Source organism: Gopherus evgoodei, chromosome 2, assembly GCF_007399415.2.
Source record: "Gopherus evgoodei ecotype Sinaloan lineage chromosome 2, rGopEvg1_v1.p, whole genome shotgun sequence".
In the NCBI taxonomy this organism is placed as follows: domain Eukaryota; kingdom Metazoa; phylum Chordata; order Testudines; family Testudinidae; genus Gopherus; species Gopherus evgoodei.
Window position 1 is genome coordinate 176701572 of NC_044323.1, and position 18975 is coordinate 176720546.

Below are 18975 nucleotides of genomic sequence, written 5' to 3' on the forward strand. Positions count from 1 at the left end.
ATGTTGGCGAAGAGTCAACACTGCTTTTGTGAAGGGAAATCATGCCTCACCAACCTGTTAGAATTCTTCGAGGGGTCAACAAACGTGGACAAGGGTGATCCAGTGAATATAGAGTACTTGGACTTTCAGAAAGCCTTTGACAAAGGCTCTTAAGCAAAATAGGTACAGGCAGTGAAGGGATAAGAGGGAAGGTCCTCTCATGAATCAACAACTGGTCAAAAGATAAACAAAGGGTAGGAATAAATGGTCAGTTGTGAAGACCAAAAGAATAGGTCCGTCAATGGCTATTAGTTAAGATGATCGTGGATGCAACCCCATGCTCTGGGTGTCCCTAAGCCTCTGACTGCCAGAAGCTGGGCCTGGACAAGAGGGGATAGATCACTTGATAATTGCCCTGTTCTGTTCATTCCTTCAGAAGCATCTGACACCAACTGGCCTTTATTGGAAGACAGGATACTGGCCTAGATGGACCATTGATCTGACCCAGTATGACAGTTCTTATGTTCTTAATGACACACTGTTGTAAGAAGACAACACTTGCCTTTCTGTGTATTGGCTCTCTCCAGTTTGCAATGGGGCTGTATTGATGAGACATTACTAACATAGAGCATCTTGGGTCATCGTTCAGAGTCCAGATTTCCATAGTGGAATCCTGGAACAAAATACAGACCCTGTAAGTTTTAAGTTAATAATCCATAGACTTTTCTGTTATTCAGAAGCATTCAGCTAACATTTTGCTCATGTTGTAGGATTTCTTTTTAAACCATTTGCATACAGCTCATGAATGTGTGTTATTTGGTATGTTTACTACCCAGTCTTTTTAACATTGTTGTGTGCACATTGACTTCTGCTCACCATACCAGAAAAGAGGATTCCTGTCATAGATAGCTGATTCCATCCTCTTCTTTTTGCATAAAGGCAATAGCAAATAGCCTGTTTTGTAGATCATTTCATTATCCTGTCTCCACATCCCTAACGTGTTCTGTCTCCTGTGAAATATAATTGAAGAAAACATTAATCAGATAAAAGCAGCAAAGAGTCCTGTGGCACCTTATAGACTAACAGACGTTTTGGAGCATGAGCTCCACTTCACCCACGAAAGCTCATGCTCCAAAACGTCTGTTAGTCTACAAGGTGCCACAGGACTCTTTGCTGCTTTTACCGATCCAGACTAACACGGCTACCCCTCTGATATTAATCAAATATATATTTTTAAATGATGTTTTAAAAAGATTTATGTATCCTTTAAACTTGCATCATTCATTCTTCTTTTAAGGGTTTCTCAAACCATCTCCTCATCGGATTACTTGTATCTTTAAAAGCCTTCTCTTTATTCTTTGTGCTACTTTTTACATCTTGGCTTAAGCACATTGGCCTCTATAAGCCTTCCCCACCATTTAGGCTTAACTGGGAGGAATTTAACATGTTTTCTTTGTAATTGTTTCTCAAATATTTCCCTTTTCTCTGTGGCAGATTTCAGAAACTATATAGTATTCTAAACAAAATTCCTTACAGCATTATCACATTTAATCAAAGTCAGCCTTCCAGGAGTTACAAGGAAAGTAGGTAATCTTATTATTAACAACATTTGTCATTCTACAGTCTAAGATAGCAATAATCAAATCTCTCACTTTAGGACATCAGCTAATCACTGCAAGGGTCTGGAAGGATTTTTCCCTCCCTTATTTACCAGTGATTGCACAATTGGTTATATGTATTAAGACATGAATTTTCAAGTTTGGGTGACTATGGTTAGGCCTCTAGCTCTCATTTAGGTGTGTAAATAAGTGACTTGATTTTCAGAGGTACATGGCACCCACTGGAATAATGCAAGTGCTCAACACCTCTGCAAATCAAGCCACTGTTTAGGTGTCTAACAAATTGGGAGTTGTGTGCCTAACTACCAGCACCTAAACTGGAAAATCTTGGCCTGCTTTTTTTCTTTTCTATTAGAGGTATAGGTCACTACCAGAAGCAGGTTGTCTGACTTGATAACAGACCAGTTGTTCAGACTCATATGACAAATCCTGTATGTATGCTTTCTCCAGTAAATTATGGCATTTGAATAGTTTGAGTAAGAACTATGGTTTCTAAACTCTGTGGCCAAATTTACTGAGCCTACCAGCTGCATACAACAATCTTCAGAAGTTCGAGAGCCGGGGAACACCTGTTGGAGCTTGGGGCTTCAGCCATGTGGGAAACACCTGCTGGGGCTCGGTGCTTTAGCCCTGCTCCTGCTGAAGCCATGAGCACTGGCAGGTGTGCCCTGTGGGGCTAAAGCCCTGAGACCCCCTCCCTGCTGGGCAGAAGCTTCTACTCCACCACCCTGCTGTAAGGCAGAAGTACCGAGCTCCCTCTCCCCCAGTCTGGCAGGTGGGGAGGGGTGGCAGGGAGAGGCTCCGAGAGCCACACTTTAACTGTGAAAGAGCTGTATGTGGCTTGCAAGCCACAGTCTGGCCACCCTTGGTATATGATCTGTCTTTCAACTTATTTATCATACTTGCCTCATTTCCTAGCATTCCAGAAAAGCCACAGTGTTGTAACCTTTTACATTTTGGGAGAAATTTGTCAATTCACAATTCATGAACATGAGTTGTATCCTTATATCATGCTGTACTGATCTCCAAAGATATGTTAAGGCCCCTTAATTTTGTGAAGTTCCCATCATACAGAACTGTCCCAAGATAACCAGGGTGGGTGACAACCATAAGCCCTTTGACACCATAGATATACATACAAAGATAGTTTTGTAAAAATAGTTTTTACTGTGTTATCACTGTTACTAGCTGAATAATGACAGTCTCCAAGGATCAAAGTTCTAGCCTAAAATGATGATGATGAAAAAAATGACAAGATGCTACACATTCCCAAGTTTATAGGGGAAAAAAAGGCTTGCTTTTATATTGTACTTTGAGAAATAGTATGTGGCTATGTAATTAAAGACCTGGCCCCAATTTACCACCAAGTCCGAATGATGCTTAAATATAGTATAGAGGAGTGGCCACTGGGAGCCAGTTCTGGCTCCCTAATTCAGACCCAGGCAATTGAGTACAAGTTAGAGCTATTACCTGTCGCATATCCTTGTATATTAAGCTCCCCATCATTCCCCATCTATGGCCATATTTTAATAATATCTTACTTCTAGAAAGCATGTAACTCCCAGTTCAGCAGTCTTTGGGCAAGTCTACACTACAGCCACTATAGTGGAACAGCTATGCCGCTGAAGCTTTATGCCATAGTGTTGGCACTTCACACATCAATGAAAAGGGTTTTTCCACTGCTGTAGTTAATCCATCTCCTCGAGAAGCAGTAGGTTGGTTGACAGAAGAATTCTTCCACAACCCAAACCAGTGGTCCCCAACGCGGTGCCCGTGGGCGCCATGGCGCCCGCTGGGGCATTTATGTGCGCGCCCACCTAGTAACCGGCAGGGGAGAATAGCCATGGCTCCGCACCAGGGACAGAGAACTCCGGGGCCCAAAGGGTGCAGGCACCAGTGTTCCCTGTCCCTGGCAGGTGCTGGTGTTCTCTGTCCCTGGCAGGCACAGGGCTTCAGCTTCTCTGGGGCTGCAGGCTGCGGGCACTGGTGTTCTCTGTCCCCGGCAGACATCGGGCTGCAGCTTCTCTCCAGCTTCTCCGGGGCTGCAGGCTGCAGGCGCTGGTGTTCTCTGTCCCCAGCAGGCGCCGGGCTGCGGCTTTTCTCCAGCTTTGAAGCCTCGGCCCTGCCCCTGCCGGGGACAGAGAACTCCAGGACTGTAGGCTTCATTCTGTGTTAAAGTAAGAATAATAAATATATTTGGACCAGCAGTTCAACAATGTTTTACTTTTTAAAAATACATAAGATGAAAACTGTTTATGATATTTATTTTGTAAAACTCCTTAATTTTTCGTACAGGTAGATAAAAAAGAGCAAATTCACATGGCAAGGTGAAAGAATAATTGCCAAATAATTTCATTAATACCTTTTACATGTAAAATTACTCTTTTAATCTTATGGATTCATATATTATGTAATATTAAATATGATGTTTTCCATATTATTTAATGTACAAAATAAGCCTTGCAAAATTGTTGGCGCCTGCCACGCTATTCTGAAAACATAAATGTGCTACTGGCCACAAAAAGGTTGGGGACCACTGACCTAAACCATAGTCTGCACCAGGGGTTAGGTTGAGCCCAGTACTGCGCTCAGGGAATGAAATTTTTCACAGTCCTGAGCAACACAGCTAGGTTGATCTAATTTATAAGCGTAGGCCAGGCCCTTATTGCATATGCTTCTGTCATTTGTGTACAAGTAATTTTGCTTTTCTCCTTTCTGTTTTACCTTCTTATCTGTTGCTGTCATCACTAGCCTAAAAACTGGCCAAGTAATCATGTCTAAAGGTAATCATTGCTTACTCTTGTGCATTGAACTACTTCATACCTTTCCTAACCTACTTTATCTTAACTCCACAATTGTCCGAGCTGTCTAAACTACCCATTTTTGTCTGACTAGTACCAACAGGCTAACACCAGATCCTGCCGTAGCTCCTAGTTATAGGCAATATACTCTTATTTTCTTCTGTTAAGCTTGGTTTGGTAATTTTTTTTCATAATAATGAGGGACTAAGAACAGCAGGGTTAGTCAGGCTATGGTAGTGCAAGTACGCACCATGTAAATTCCCTCTATATAGCTATTTCAGTCATCTTCAGTCTACACCTGAAACATCATTTGCAGATCCAGTCCCAAGACTTTCCTTAGCAAAGAGTGAAAATCAGGGTGAATTGTGTCAAACTGGGTGGTGGATCTGTGGGTTGGTTTGTTTTGTAAATAGTCATTTTATTGAAGCAAGCTATGCTTTGAAAACAGTAGGCTGGAGTTTACACTGGTCTTTTGAGGTAAATCAATTGCAATTACAGGAAAAGCCACAAGTCATATTTTCATATCACTTAGCAAACTATACGCTACCTGAAACCGTATAACATATCTCTATGACATATGGCATCACCAGAATAAATACCATCATAAGACTAAATGTGGAAAAAAAAAAGTAAAAGAACAGGCGGTAGGATAGCAATCAACATTGCATCTCTTTGTTAGCTTAGCTGCTGCTTGCTCTACATTTTCATGCTGTATTTAGTGTTCCTATTTTCTCGGCTTGGAGGATGTCAGCATCCTTCAGCGGGTGGTGTTTTTTTAACATGTGCATAACTCCCCAGCAGAGACTAGAATGAATTCATGAAATTCATTTGTATTCTAAATCAGGCTTTGCATCCAGGTCTCCAGAGGCAAAAGTTCTAATCCATGGTGCCATCAAGCTCATTAACAATCTCCTCCTCTTCCCCCATTGTCCCAGATTGCCACCTTTATACCATTTTTTTCAGCACATATTATTACAATAGGCATCATTCTCAGTGCTTTTTTATCTTATATTGTATTTATAATAAATAACTCCATAGAACTATAATAACAACTGTGGAGTGACAATTTGTCACTAAAAGGGATTCTAAAGTTAATCTTCAACCGCATGAGAGAGAAATGAGACATAGTAACACAATCAGTATCATTAGTCAAGATCTCATGGGTCCACTCTTTGTTGAGAAGCGGGGGGAGGAGGGGAAGAACAAATAAAATGACCAACATAAACTGAATATGTACATTTGTCAACAATTTTTTTGTGAAAAAACATTTCTCTAGTAAGTTGTCATCTAATTCAAAACCAGCTGTTGAGATGATTTCACAAACAAGTGAAGGAGACACAAAGGTTTATTTGTCAGATCATAAAAGGTCCCAAAGAATTGTTTTTAAAGTGCTAGGAGTTCAGATTTTTTTTTGTTTTGAGATATGAGTCTTGAATTACTTCATCCTTAAATCTTTAAGCAACAGGTGCATGCAGTATTTAAACAGACTGATTCCGAGGTGGTGATTTGGAGTCTTGAGCAAAAGGCTCCAGTTTGTGCTCCATTATTTGAAAATATTTGTTTAGAGTTCAAATTTCCATCTCTTTAATTGCACGCTTTGTAGCATGTCAGGGATCATCTCACTCTGGTGTATTTGGTAGCCATATTTTTTTCCAGTTTCATTTCAGACAGCGCACAGTCCCTCTTGGCCAAAGAAGTAAATGAAAAAATGAATGATAAATATGGCTCCAGATTCTGATTAGGAAGGCCACCAGCTCCTGTACAGCTTCCCAGGGAGGAGCCAGGATCTAGAATTCCATTGAGAAAGAAGCTGAGGAGGATGAGGGAATGGACAAAATTTTGTATTCAGCATTATTTCCAGCTGTGAATTATCCATTTCAAATTTACCTAATTCCTAACATCCACAGATTGTTAGTACTAGAATTGTTTTTAAATGTCAAGTTTTCTTTCCCTGAAGGAATTTTATTTTTAAAATAAGAGTTCTAGAAACAGTCTATAAACTCTGGAGACAAATTTGTCTGTGGTGTAAACAGACACTAAACATGAGGCAAAGAGTGGTGGAACTCTCTTCATTGGGTGGCTCCCCTATTACTACTGAAGGTGAAGCCCACTGCTTTCCCTTTACCATCATTCTTGGACGTTCCTTTCCTCACCTTTCTAAGGCTTCCCTTGCCCCAAATCTTGTTAGCTGCTATCCCCTCCCCCCACTTTCATATTCCCTACACTAGCTCCCCATGAAGGCTGCTGCCCTGCTTTCTTGTTCTCTTGTCTTGAGGCTTCCTAACTGCTGTCATGACTGCTGCCTCACTTCCCATTTCTCCACTCCTCTTATGGCTGGTGACCCCTGTTTTCCGTTCTTCCTTCCTCTGTGGCTCCCTCCCAGCCTGCTTCCTCCATCTCTTCAGCTGACTGCTTTGGCTGTCCTTCCCCACATCTCTATCTGCTCTCTTAGTGTATATTTACTCTGCAATTAGACACCCATGGCTGGCCTGTGCCAGCTGACTCGGGCTAAGAGGCTGTTTAATTGAGGTATAGACGTTTGAGTTTGGGCTGCAGCCTGAGCTCTGGGACCCTCCCACCTCATAGGGTCCTAGAGACCGGGCTCCAGCCCGAGCCCGAACATCTACACTGCAATTAAACAGCCCCCTGAGTCAAGCCCCATGAACCCAAGTCAGCTAGCATGGGCCAGCTGTGGGTTTTTAATTGCAGTGCAGATATACCCTTATAGCCCTGAGCTATAGATAGTTGTGGCATGAAGTTAAGAAAAGAAAAATATAGGCTGCAAAAATCAGGATACAGCCCCTAACTGTGAGATCTGTCAGACTGTGAATCAGTCTCCAAGAGAACTGGTTGAAGCTCCATAACTGAGACCATTTAAAACGAAACTGAACAAAGCACTGGATAAGCTAGAGATTGCCTTAGTAAATAAAGGAAACACTGACTTTGGAACAGACATTCTTTTAGTTCACTTTAGTTACGGAACCAAACTGCTCATTGAAGCCATATTCAACAGCTATTATTTTATTACTAGTTCTAGCCCCACCCCCCAAATAAACCAAAGTTGTCTACACCCCTGATACTGCAAGGAACAATCTTGCAGCAGCCTCAGAGGATGAATAAAACGATACAAGTATTTTTCATTTCTCTAACCATCTATTATATCCAAGCACACTGGGCAACTCATTAGCTGGATGTCTCTGCTTAAAGTTCTGTTCCTGTTCTCATTGATGTCAGTGCTGCTGGATCAGGCCTTAAATGACTAGCAGTGAAATAGTTAATGTCAGCATGTAAATTGTCATTGCCAGGCTTCATAATCAACACCCCACTTAAGCAAACAGGCTCTGGCTAAACACACAGCTCTCTTATAGTTTGTCTTCACTCAGAAATTTAAATATGAGTTTTACTAATCAGTTAGATATTGTGATGTTGACCAGTATTGCCTGGTCAATACAGACAAGAACAAGTCATGTTCACTATCAAATCAACTAGTTGTGGGTAAACCCTAACTTGGTTTATTTAAACATGATGACACTGCCTGGTGACAAGGTACATGATGACAATTCAGAAGTATTAAAAGAAGCAGAAAGTTCTGGATTCACCCCAGGCTGTACAGGCTATTTCTGAGTCTTATGTTGGTGATCAGGGAGATTGCTAGAGAATGTAAATGCCAAATAGCTATCATATAATTTTTCATATTACATTTTAAAAATCGATACTGGACATTAGGTAGATTATACGTTTGAAAACATTGTTAGGAAATTCATTATGTCTAAAGGGACATTACCAGGTTCCCTTTTTTTTTTCAGATTATTAAAACTAATAATCCTATTCTAAGACACTGTTGTTGGTTGTATAAAATTATTCTTCTAAAGAGGGCAGTAATCGTTAGACTTATGGATATATAACTTGACCGGCTATCACTTTGGCCGTTCTTTATCAGAGTATCTGGGACACAGTGTCCAATAGTTTATTGGATGTGTTAGTCTCAGAGACTGAGATACTCCAGAAAAGGCTCAGGACCATTACCTCATTAGTCATTGTTACCTCTGTCCAAATATGCACTGTATAGACAGCTCTTTTCTTTTCTCTTTTTTTTTTCTAGTTCTTCACATGATTAGCTATTGTATGGTCAGGGCTAGACACCTGGCCAAATTCTGCTCAAGGCAGAACCTAAAGAATAGCTGTGGGGGAAAGAAGAACTTTATGCTGCTTTTACACTCTCCCAATATTGGGCTATTTCAGCTCCTTGTACATTAGAGCAGTCTCAGAGGTGCTTTAATTTGCACCTAGCTTCAACAGGTCCCAGGGGGCTGTTCTGGCAGCTAGGGATTGTTGGAGAACAGTACTTGGACCTCTCTCCCAGCAGCGGTGTAATGAGGGCAAGGTGAGTGAGGGGCGCAGAAAGTCTCTCCTTTGGCGGCAATTTGGCGGCAAGTCCTTCCCTCTGAGAGGGACTGAGGGACCCACCCCCGAATTGCCACTGGGCGTTGGCAAGGGAGAGGGGCGGCACGTCCAGCTCTTCAGCAGAAATTCGGTGGCGTGACACCCAGTCCCTCTCAGAGGGAAGGACCTGCTGCTGAGTTGCTGCTGAAGAATGGCAGCAATTCGGCAGCAGGTCCCTTCCCCCTGTCTCTTGCCTCGGGCTCAAAAATCCCTAGTTATGGCTCCGACTCCCAGTATACCCTCCAGGTTCTGGGCTGTGAGGGGAGAAGTGTCATAGAGCCCGTAACATTGTCTGAGTACTGCTAGAGGATTCCCTATACAAGAGGAGGAATCCTCAGCTGGCCAGGTAAGCCAGTTTTAAGACTGCTTTGCAATGCTGGAATGGCTCAAAGGAGACTTAGTGAGGCCAAGGATATGGTCTTTAATATTAGATTTTTTTTGCATTTTGTTTGTGTTATGACTAAAATACCATATGTTGAAGATAACTTTCACATGATTTGCTGCTAATACTTTGTCCACTAAATGGAGGCAGTGTGGCTTAGTGGATAAAGCTAGGACTGGCTTGGAAGTAACTATACCCAGCTCTGTCACTGGTTTGCTGAGTGACCTCGGGCAAGTCACTTTGCATCTAAGTGCCTCAGTTTCTCCATCTGTAAAATGCAGATAATGATACTTCCTTTGTAAAGTGCTTTGAGACTTGAAAAGTGCTAGATAAGACCCAAGTGTTGTTATTTAAATAGTATTGTTCGTATGACTCTGGTTTTCTGTTGCTGAAATTAATAAGGCTTAACTAAAAAAAATTTAACAAAATATTTATTGAACTTTTCACCATGTGTGCTGTCTGATTGCTTTTTGCATTGTTCCCATCTTGGACAATGAACACACATTAGTCGGTTGTACTTTTGTTTCTAGTCAATATAACTTAGACTAGAATAGTGCAGCTATGCAAAAACCAGAGTGCATGCTTATTTGTTTTAGTTTTTTTAAAAAGACCTGGTTGAAATGTAAAGGAATTCAAGGAAGCATTTCTCTTGGTCTTATATTTTATAAAAGCTTATTTCTGAAAACTTCAGTGGCTGGGTTCGCTAATCCTTCGAGTTCACTTTGCGCTGTGTAATTATGCCTCTGACCCCTGCATGTTGGCCGGGTGGCAGGTGGAGCATGGTGGAACCCACAGTGCTTCAAGGCCTCTACTGGCATCACCTTCAGTAGCAGAAGCTAAAGTAGGGCCCCAGCTGCTTTAACTTCCACTGAACCTGAGGTCAGATGGCCAAGGATCACTGGCTCTCTGTAGATGCCCCAACCGCTACATTAGAATGCAGCTTAAGTATTGTAAAGTCAGGGCCAACATTTTGGACCAAACTTGGCTCAATACTCTCCATTTAATGTGGTAAAATAGTTCAAACTGGTGTGAGGAATGATTTATTAAGGAGTGATATGACTCCAAGTGGCGTGTTAAGGTTGAAAATACTAACATTTACGTGGCGAAGTAATTTCCAAGTTCTGTGGCCTAAGTAGAGAATACTGATAATATCTAATCAGAATAAAATTTCTGAGTTACTAGATAACCCTTATCTTCTTCTCTCAGTGCAAATGCTCATTTCAATCTCTTTGCTTCAAGACATCACAGCATCATTTAACTGTGGCCTTTATACAGTTACATATCCTGTTTTTCTGCTCTCGCTGAATAACTTGAATCAGCCTCTCTGATATTTAAACTGAGGGTGGGGCAAAGTTGTTCTTCCACTGGGATGGAACAACTGGCTCTCATATCACCAAGAGTAGCTGCATCCCTGATGCTTTTAAGCAATTTAATAATGTAGGAAAGCCTGTAATAGATTTATAAAACAGTTGCTTATATATTTGTGGTATAGTTCATTATATTTAACATTTGTTTATACAACCATGGATGTGCATGGTGCATTTTATATAGTGGGTAAAGACATGGTGCCTGCCTCAGAAGACCTTCCAGTCTGTGCTCAGTGTTGATGAAATGCTTCATCAAAACTCAACCATTTACCTGGAAGTCCACATGCATGGTCCAAAATCAGAGGATGCTGCATTTTGTGGGGTTTTTTTTGTTTTGAAAGCATGAGGTAAAATGAGAGAGCTTGAAAAGTAAATTATTCTAACTTTATGATAACTCAAAATCAGGTTTAATCTCTTGACTTGATAAAAACAGGCACTTTTGACTATTTCTGGAAATTTGGTGTTAGATTTTTTAGAGTTATTAGATAAGGCTTATGTAAACTGGGGGAGGGATAGCTCAGTGGTTTGAGCATTGGCCTGCTTAAACCCAGCACTGTGAGTTCAGCCCTTGAAGGGGCCATTTAGGGATCTGGGGCAAAAATCTGCCTAGGGATTGGTCCTGCTTTGAGCAGGGGGTTGGACTAGATAATCTCCTGAGGTCCCTTCCACCCAATATTCTATGCTTTGGCCTATGCAGGTGTCATAATACCTGCATACAGAACTGATCAGAAAACAGATGTTGGGTTTTGTTTGTTTATGAAATTTTTAATGAAATGCCCCCCACCCCCTTTTTTTGTTAAAAAAAATCTAAACTAGGAATTTTTTGACCTGCTGTATTTGCATAGGCTACTATAAGCATTAAAATCCTCTCATTTTTCCTATGAGAGCATTATAATAGCTGCATGGACCAAACCAATATCTAATCCACCACTGTGTACTAGATTTCAGGGTTTGCTGGACTGGACACAGTCGTTTGGGTGTAAATATATTATTCTGTTTTGTCTATCCCCTCAAGAAAACATCCATCTTTCAAGGTTGATTAAAGAGTCCATGATGTCTATAAAATTGAATAAGGATGGGACAGAGTTTTTATAGAGAGATGGTACAAGCCTCCACATGAGACTATCATAGAGATATTGGTCTCAGGTGAGTCATACAGAGGTTATATTGTCAGCACCAACTAAGAGTTTCCATACCAGGGTTTGCATCAATTTAACTAAACTAGTTTATCTAAACCTATGTAAATTTGTGTGTAAACAAGGCCTTAGATTACAAACTCTTATATTACAAATACTTTGGCCTCATCCGCATGCAGTTTTTTAATTGATTTAACTAAATTGATTTAAATCAGTGCAACCCCTAGTGTAGCTGCAATTATATTTGTATAAAGTTGCTTATATTGGTATAACATATTTTGGTAAGTATACAGAAATAAATTATACATGCATAAGACTATTTATACCAGTATAACTGCATCCAAACTAGGGAATTGCACCAATTGAATTATATTGGGTTTATAAACTGATGCAGTTAAATTAGTGCAACCCTCTATTGTACAGAAACTCTGTGTAGACGAGCCCTTTGGGCCAAAGACCATCTATAAATGTACAGTGCAGTGAAGACATCCCCAATGGAATCTCACTCCTGGTTATTGATGTCCACCTCAATTTATAGAGAGCATGGAATAATAGCTCTGAGAAGTGTGAACTATTCCCATTCATCTCAATGGAGTGATAACTCAGATACCCAATTATGATCATTTAAATGTCTACAGTTAACTATTTCACTGCTAATCAAAGCATATATAAAAGGCGGTACCTGATATTATTTCCAATAATCAAGAAAGAACTAAGCAAAGATTAGTAGGACATCTGATCTCCCCTAAAGTGGAATCCAACCAAGCAAATCATGCAAGACTGTATTTTGAACAATACACTGTGCATGTCATCTCATTTTGGCATCACAACTAGGTAGAGTTTGTTTTATGGGCTGAGTTTGGAAGAATACTACAATATGTACTTATCACAGACACAGTGCATTTGATGGTGGGGATAATGGTGCAGAATAAAGAAGTTCAGGGCACTTTAACACTGTTTCTCCATGATTTCTCATGTTGGTTTTGAAAAATATGAATCTTCCTTTAGAATTCTCATACATTCCAATGTTTGTTTTTTTAGCATAAACTAATATATTATTACAAGAGTCTCTGAATTTTAGTTACTGATCTGGAGGCAGTCTTAACTCTGTGTTAACAAAGTTTGAAATAATAATGCTTACCATGTATATATATACTGTTATATTTTCATGTCATTGTACATTTAACTGATTAAAATATCAGTTGTTTACAGAAACCACTGCCCCAACTGTAATATATTAAGACTTCATTGTCATCTTCTGTCATTGTCATCATTGTCATCTTCTGATTACATGATTAGGTTTCACATTTGCATTTACGAGGCTACCAGAACTCTTTCACAGAATTTCATTGGTTTTATTTAGAGTTTGGGAAAGGATTCATAATTCCTTATGTAAACTATACTTAATTTTGTTGAAGCACATATAATAGACTCCTTTACACACACTTTTTGACCCACAATTTTCAAAAGCTTTTCAAGGAAGAATGACACAATAGAGAGCTTTATATATTACTGATATCTTACAAGTGAAGGGCTGCTTGTCACAAGATTTAATCACTGACTTCATAACACACACACATATGAAATTTAGCTTACCTTTCCTACTAAAATGTTTTCTTTGTGAGAATATAAAACCAAGTTTTAATAAACAGATGCAAGCGATTTGTCTTCAGTCTAACTCTTTATTTTTTAAAACCTTTGATACTCCTTTTCAAATACTGCTCGTGTCCTATCAATAATTTCTAGCAAAAGTGATATTTGCTCTCTTAATTAAAAAAGATACTTCAAAGACATTGCTTTACTAGTTTAAGAAATGTAATAAAAACCACTTCCTGAAAGAACGAACTGGTTCTGCATCTACTCCTTGTGGCATACTCCAGAAATATTCTTAATTTTTCTTTTTTCATAGACTTTTTTTTTTCAGTTGAGATTCCAGTGCAGAGGGTTGCCACGTGTTTCTATTTATTTATTCCTATGATCAGTCCCATAACTCTCAGCTCTTCCTAACTTTTCAGGAAAATCCCTAAAATTTGTTTATAAATATCCTTCTACATCATCCTTTAATCTGCTAAAATCTCTCAGTTATACTTTCATTTTGAAAACCATGAAAATGGCCACACCATTCAAGTTGGAGCACTTCTGAACATTTGATGGGCTTGTTTTTGCATGACAATTTGTTTGTAATTTTCTTAATCTTACCTTTGGTAAAATGGTGCATGGGTTCTCTGTTCTGATGCTGCTTTTCTCATCGCTGCTCATTAATTTAATTTAATTTTGTTAGAGAGTATAACTGATTCTAGCAAGAAGCCAGGTATTCAAAGTTTATAATATTCAAACTTTGCACTAAATAACATGCTGGTCTCTACATGTATGTGATGATGAGTTCTGGAACTTTTATTTCACCTTGGTCAGGTATAACAAATTTTGAATTTGAAAAAAAACCCGTCAGTAATAGACTGTACAGTAATTTTTGATGGTGAAACGATAGACCAGTTTAGTTCCTAAACTCAACAGCCTGAAGTACTGCATGCCAAACTAACTCTAAAAAAGTGTTTTCAAACTGCTAGGAAAGAAAAAAAACCACTACACTGTTGTTTACAAGAAAAGAAGTTGATTCACCTCTCACCTAGTTTCTTTTTTGAATACTGATGTCTACAGACTCCATATGTGAAAACTTTTAAAAGCCTCAAACAGTATGTCTGTATATAAGGATGCAAGTCAGCTGCTGCCTTGGGCACATCGTTTCTATGGTTGGAAGCGTAGTGTACTAATGCTTGGAATGCTGCTGCACCATCAGCAGCAGGCTTAAGTGCAACAGGCAACATGGGCTTCTTCCTTTCCTAGTGATTAGACGGCCGGGCTGAATGCGTGGCACCTGGCTGACAATGGATTAAGCAGCAAGAGAGACACACACACAGAGCGAGCCCTTCAGCGAAGATACTGCACCGTCTGCATCCCTGACGCTTTATCAGCCACCAGCACTCAACTGCTCTGCGCAGCAGCAGCGTTTCCTCCTTACCACTGGATCTCTGTAATGGAGGGGAGCAGCAGCCAGATGGTACATTACTAGTTAGATCCTTTCTAGTCTGGTAGCTCCCCCCCCATCGCGCACCTCTCACTTGCTTGAGAAGTTGCCTGTTCTCTCCTGATGTGAATCACCTCCGATTAGAGGGGACCGCGGCTCTGTAGTTAGGAATTGCCAGCTCGCAAAAGTTTCTAGGCAGGAAGCTGGCTCCACGCAACTGGGGTGGAGGAGGAGGAAAAAAAAGTTTCGCTCACTTCTCTCCTTGGCGGAGCCCCTCCCCGCTCCGAGAGGAGAGCTAGAGATGCTGCTACTTGCAACAGGCTGCTATAGTAGCAGCGGCAGCCCGAGTAACACGTCCCCAGGAGACTAGCAGGAGCAACACGTGATGTGTCTACTTATCAGGGTGAGAGGGAGCGAGGCACAGCCGCGAGTGTGTGTGTGTGTGCGCGCGCGGGGGAGAGGGGGAGTGTGCGCGAGGGAGGGGGGCGCCCGCACAGCACCGCTGCAGAGGTGGAGGGGTCCCTAACTGTGCCCATCTTCCCCCCTTCAGGGAGAAGCGGACGAAGGGAAGTTACTGTGGAGTTGATGAACTTTGCACATCCACAGAAACGCCATTTTGATTCCATTTTCCGGAACAACTTTGCGTCTCTTCTCTCCCCCCCCGCTTCACCAACCCATCATCAGCGCATCATGTCTCGACGCAAACAGCCCAGCCCCAGCAAAAGCAAGCGTAAGTACGACCGGACCTTTCTACCTATGCTCTTAACTCTGTTACAAAGAAGCAGCAGTGGCTAAGTATGAGGGTCTTTTTTTTTAAGGGGGAAAAACTTTTGGGGAGGAGCGGTGGAGAGAGGGGTTCAGGAAGTTGCAATTTTTTGTTCAAGAGAAAAGTTCATTTTTGATCAACTTTTTAAAAAGAGAAGTTGGAGGGTTTCTTGGGTTCCTTTCTGTAAAGAAAAGAAGTTTGGCTGGCAGCGGTGGAGATGATGATGAGTTTGTGTAGCCTCCCTCTTCCCTTCCACCCCCACCTCCCGCTCCTCCCTCCTGTCCTCTCTCTCCTTTGCTCCTTCTCCCCCCCCCTTCCCTGTTGCAGACTCTCTACCAACCAGCAGCACCAGCAGCAGCGTTTTGCCTGCAGCAGGACCTGATGCTCATCCATATTAAACCGTCTGAGCTCAGGAATCCGGCCAGATCATCTCCCCCTCCTGCTGCAAAGTTTATTTTTAACCAGCAACCACCGCAATTTGGATACGGCTGCGAGGAAGAAACCTCTTTTAACCCAACTCATCCCTTCCTCCTACACTACAGACTCCCCTTTCCCTTAGCCTTTTTTCATTTTTATTCCCCCCCCTTTTTTGGGGGGGAGGAGTTGGATTTTAAAAAACGTGAGATGAAGGCTCCTCTTTCAAGGTAGAAAACGTTTTATTCTGTACATCTCTTTGCTAACTTTTCAGCTTGTTTCGTTGATGAAGCATCCATGTGTGTCTTTAATTTGCACTTTGATACCTCTCTTCTCAACCCCGCTCCGCCCTTGGGAGGGAGGTGGGGACCTTGCATGATCATGTGTGTCCTTTCCCCTTCCTGGCCTTTATTTGTTGTTGTAAAGTTACCAACTCTCTGAGTCTCTTCTTTTAAAAGAAGTCTCTGGAGTTTTCACACTTATTAAAACAAAGAGAAGTGTTGTGTTTGTATTTCTTTTCTTTCCTCTGCCATTATGCTGTGGCAGAGACACATCTGTGTGTGTGCGATGTGGATTGTAGGAGGAAAGAAACACACACACATCGTCACGAGTACAGGAAGGAGCCTGGGCAGCATCCGAAATAGGGGAAATAGTTCAGATCATATTTACTTTTGCCAGTTCTTTTAAAACGGGGTATATTAGCTAATCTTTCACTTGCTGGACCAGATCTTGCATAGTTCTCTTCTTCGCGCTCCAACTTTTATCCTTTACTCTTGTTGCAATTTTGTATGTGTGTTAATAACTTAAGTTTTTTAAGATCTCATGGAATAAGGACTTCTTTTTGTAAAGCAAAGTTTTTCCCTTCTCTCTCTCTCTTCTCCCCCCACCCCCCATGTTGATGTGGACTAGTCAAGACTCGTCTCTTAGGAAACTGCGACCTTAATCGTTGCTAAGAAGCAAGGGAGAGGTTTTTTCCTCTTCTCTCTTCTGTTGATCAGCCTATTTTCTCTCTCTGTGGCTAAGTGGGAGTTGCAGTGAGGATGCAGATCCTCCTCCTTTGGGCTTAGTAGTCAATACTACAAGAATCTGATTCCCGCCCCCCGCACTTCTTTCTCCCTTCAGTTTAACAAATAATGAGCCTGCACAGGCTGGGCTTGGCACCATGTCCAGAATTGGACTTGTTACACACTGTAATATGGGTGGCTGGGAGGGAGAAGCAGCAGTGGGAAGCGTGGCTTGTGTTCTGTACTCAACTTCAGTTTTCTAATTGTGCAACATCGTGCTCCCAAGACAGACACATCTTGTTGTCGGGCAGAGTAGGGGAGACGGAGACTAGTTGGAGATGCTTAAACTTTTTAGAGAAGGGAGGGGAGGGTGGTGGATTGAACTTTGTCATGTCGTTGATAAGTTTCCTCTGGCTCCTTCTCTCTCCTCCCTCCCCCCCCCCTTTTTTTTTTACCTCTGAATTACATTATCTTCCTGCGCTCTGCAATGCATCCTTGATGGGTTATAAAAGAGGAGGAGAGTATTTCTACTTGCTCAGCAGATTTGTCCTCCCCTGCTCCTTACTGGGTAGAAGACAGAACTGGAGCCCAGATCCGGATGAGCAGTTCACATTCCATTACGAAATTCTACACGGCTTCAGAGCCACCACCAGCAGCAGCAGCAGCACCACCAGTACTCACTCTCACATAGTTTCTTTTTGGGACATGGGTGAGGTGGACAGATTTTTTTTTATTTTTTTTTTAAGGACTAAGGTGCAGATCTGTTTGGTTGATTAAATATCCAAATTATCTCTTCCTCTGTAGGCTGGATTTTTCTAAATGATTCAATCAGTGGTAAAGATGGGGAGAATTTGGTTTTGTTCTGTTTTGTTTGTTGCTCCTAGGATGGATGATAGCTGAAAGGAGCAGAGATGCTTTAATCCTATGAAGGAGCTTATTGAAGTGATTTCTGAAAAAAACCAAAGTAGATCTTAACTTTCACTATCCTATTTTGCATGTCTTATGATTTAGATAAGATCAAGTGTGGTTATGTGCTTCTGTTAAACTACATACTCAACTAGTATCTAAATGTTACTTGGAATAGTGTGGGAGAGAGAGAATAATCGTCGTCCTTTTCTCCAGCCCTTCTAATTCAGACCCTAGATTCAATTACTGTGCTTTTTAAAACAAGTAATTGCTTTTTAACAACTACAGTCGGAGTTGTCAAAGACATAAATTGGCCTGCCGTCTCTTAAGTTTATAGTGGAAACCTCTATTATAAGGTTGAAGTTCTGTGTTGAGACCTACTATTTTGAAGCACATAAAATACGTTACCACAATTCCCTTTTTCCACAGAGTTGTTCGGTGTGTGAGAGAGGGAGCAGTGACTCATGGCCAAGCCAGCCATATTTGTTTTAGGTTTTAATTTTCCCTTTGAAGATTATGGGGTATATTCTATTGGCGTGCATGCATAATGCCCATTAGCATTAACAGGAGTTAGGTACATCCATGGGAGAATAGATTCCTTTGTGTGTTAGAAACTCAGAAACAGCATGGATCCATCATCCAATCAGTCAGGTTACCACAACACTTCTTTTCACCATTCAGTGGGGAACACACCTAATGTCCTTACTTGGTACAATGCACTTGGTCTGATCTTGATGCTTTTCTCTCTTTTTGATTAGGTTTTCACATTTAGAACCTGACTGGTATCTTGTAGCTTTAAAAAACCACATCATTTAGACAGTTTTGTACGCTTTCTACAAGCTTATTTTCATAGGAAACCATTTATTTTTAAATTGTCATCTCTTCAGTTACCAATCAGTAGTTTTCTTTAGCTATTAATTTATCTATCCTTTAACAATCTTCCCACATTCTTATTTCTTATAAAAACATCTTTATTCTTGCAATAGGGAACTTGTGTTCTTTGGTATTAAAACAGAATATAACACATGCTTTAAAATTTAGTTTCATAAGCTTAGCTGTCCTTTTCTCCAAAGTTTGAAGTTTAATTTATTAGCAGATTTCAGTATAGTTGAATGTTTCAATTTGACTCAGCT

At 40.9% G+C, this 18975-nt stretch overlaps 1 protein-coding gene and 1 long non-coding RNA gene across 5 annotated transcripts in view; one reads left to right on the plus strand and one right to left on the minus strand.

The window, feature by feature from the left end:
* Positions 1 to 456: 456 nt before the first annotated feature.
* Positions 457 to 14901, minus strand: LOC115646487. Its single transcript, XR_003999034.1, has 3 exons — positions 14840 to 14901; positions 861 to 989; positions 457 to 652 (listed from the first exon to the last, which is right to left on the minus strand). It is a non-coding gene; the product is annotated as an uncharacterized LOC115646487 (long non-coding RNA).
* Positions 13380 to 18975, plus strand: part of RREB1 (ras responsive element binding protein 1) — a 154637-nt gene continuing 149041 nt past the window's right edge. Inside the window, exons 1-2 of one of the 4 annotated variants that reach the window (XM_030552348.1) lie at positions 13380 to 14785; positions 15303 to 15482. In XM_030552348.1, the coding sequence (XP_030408208.1) occupies positions 15338 to 15482 (145 nt within the window). In that variant the 5' untranslated portion in view covers positions 13380 to 14785; positions 15303 to 15337. The other 3 variants (XM_030552347.1, XM_030552350.1, XM_030552351.1) reach the window with 3 other exon arrangements.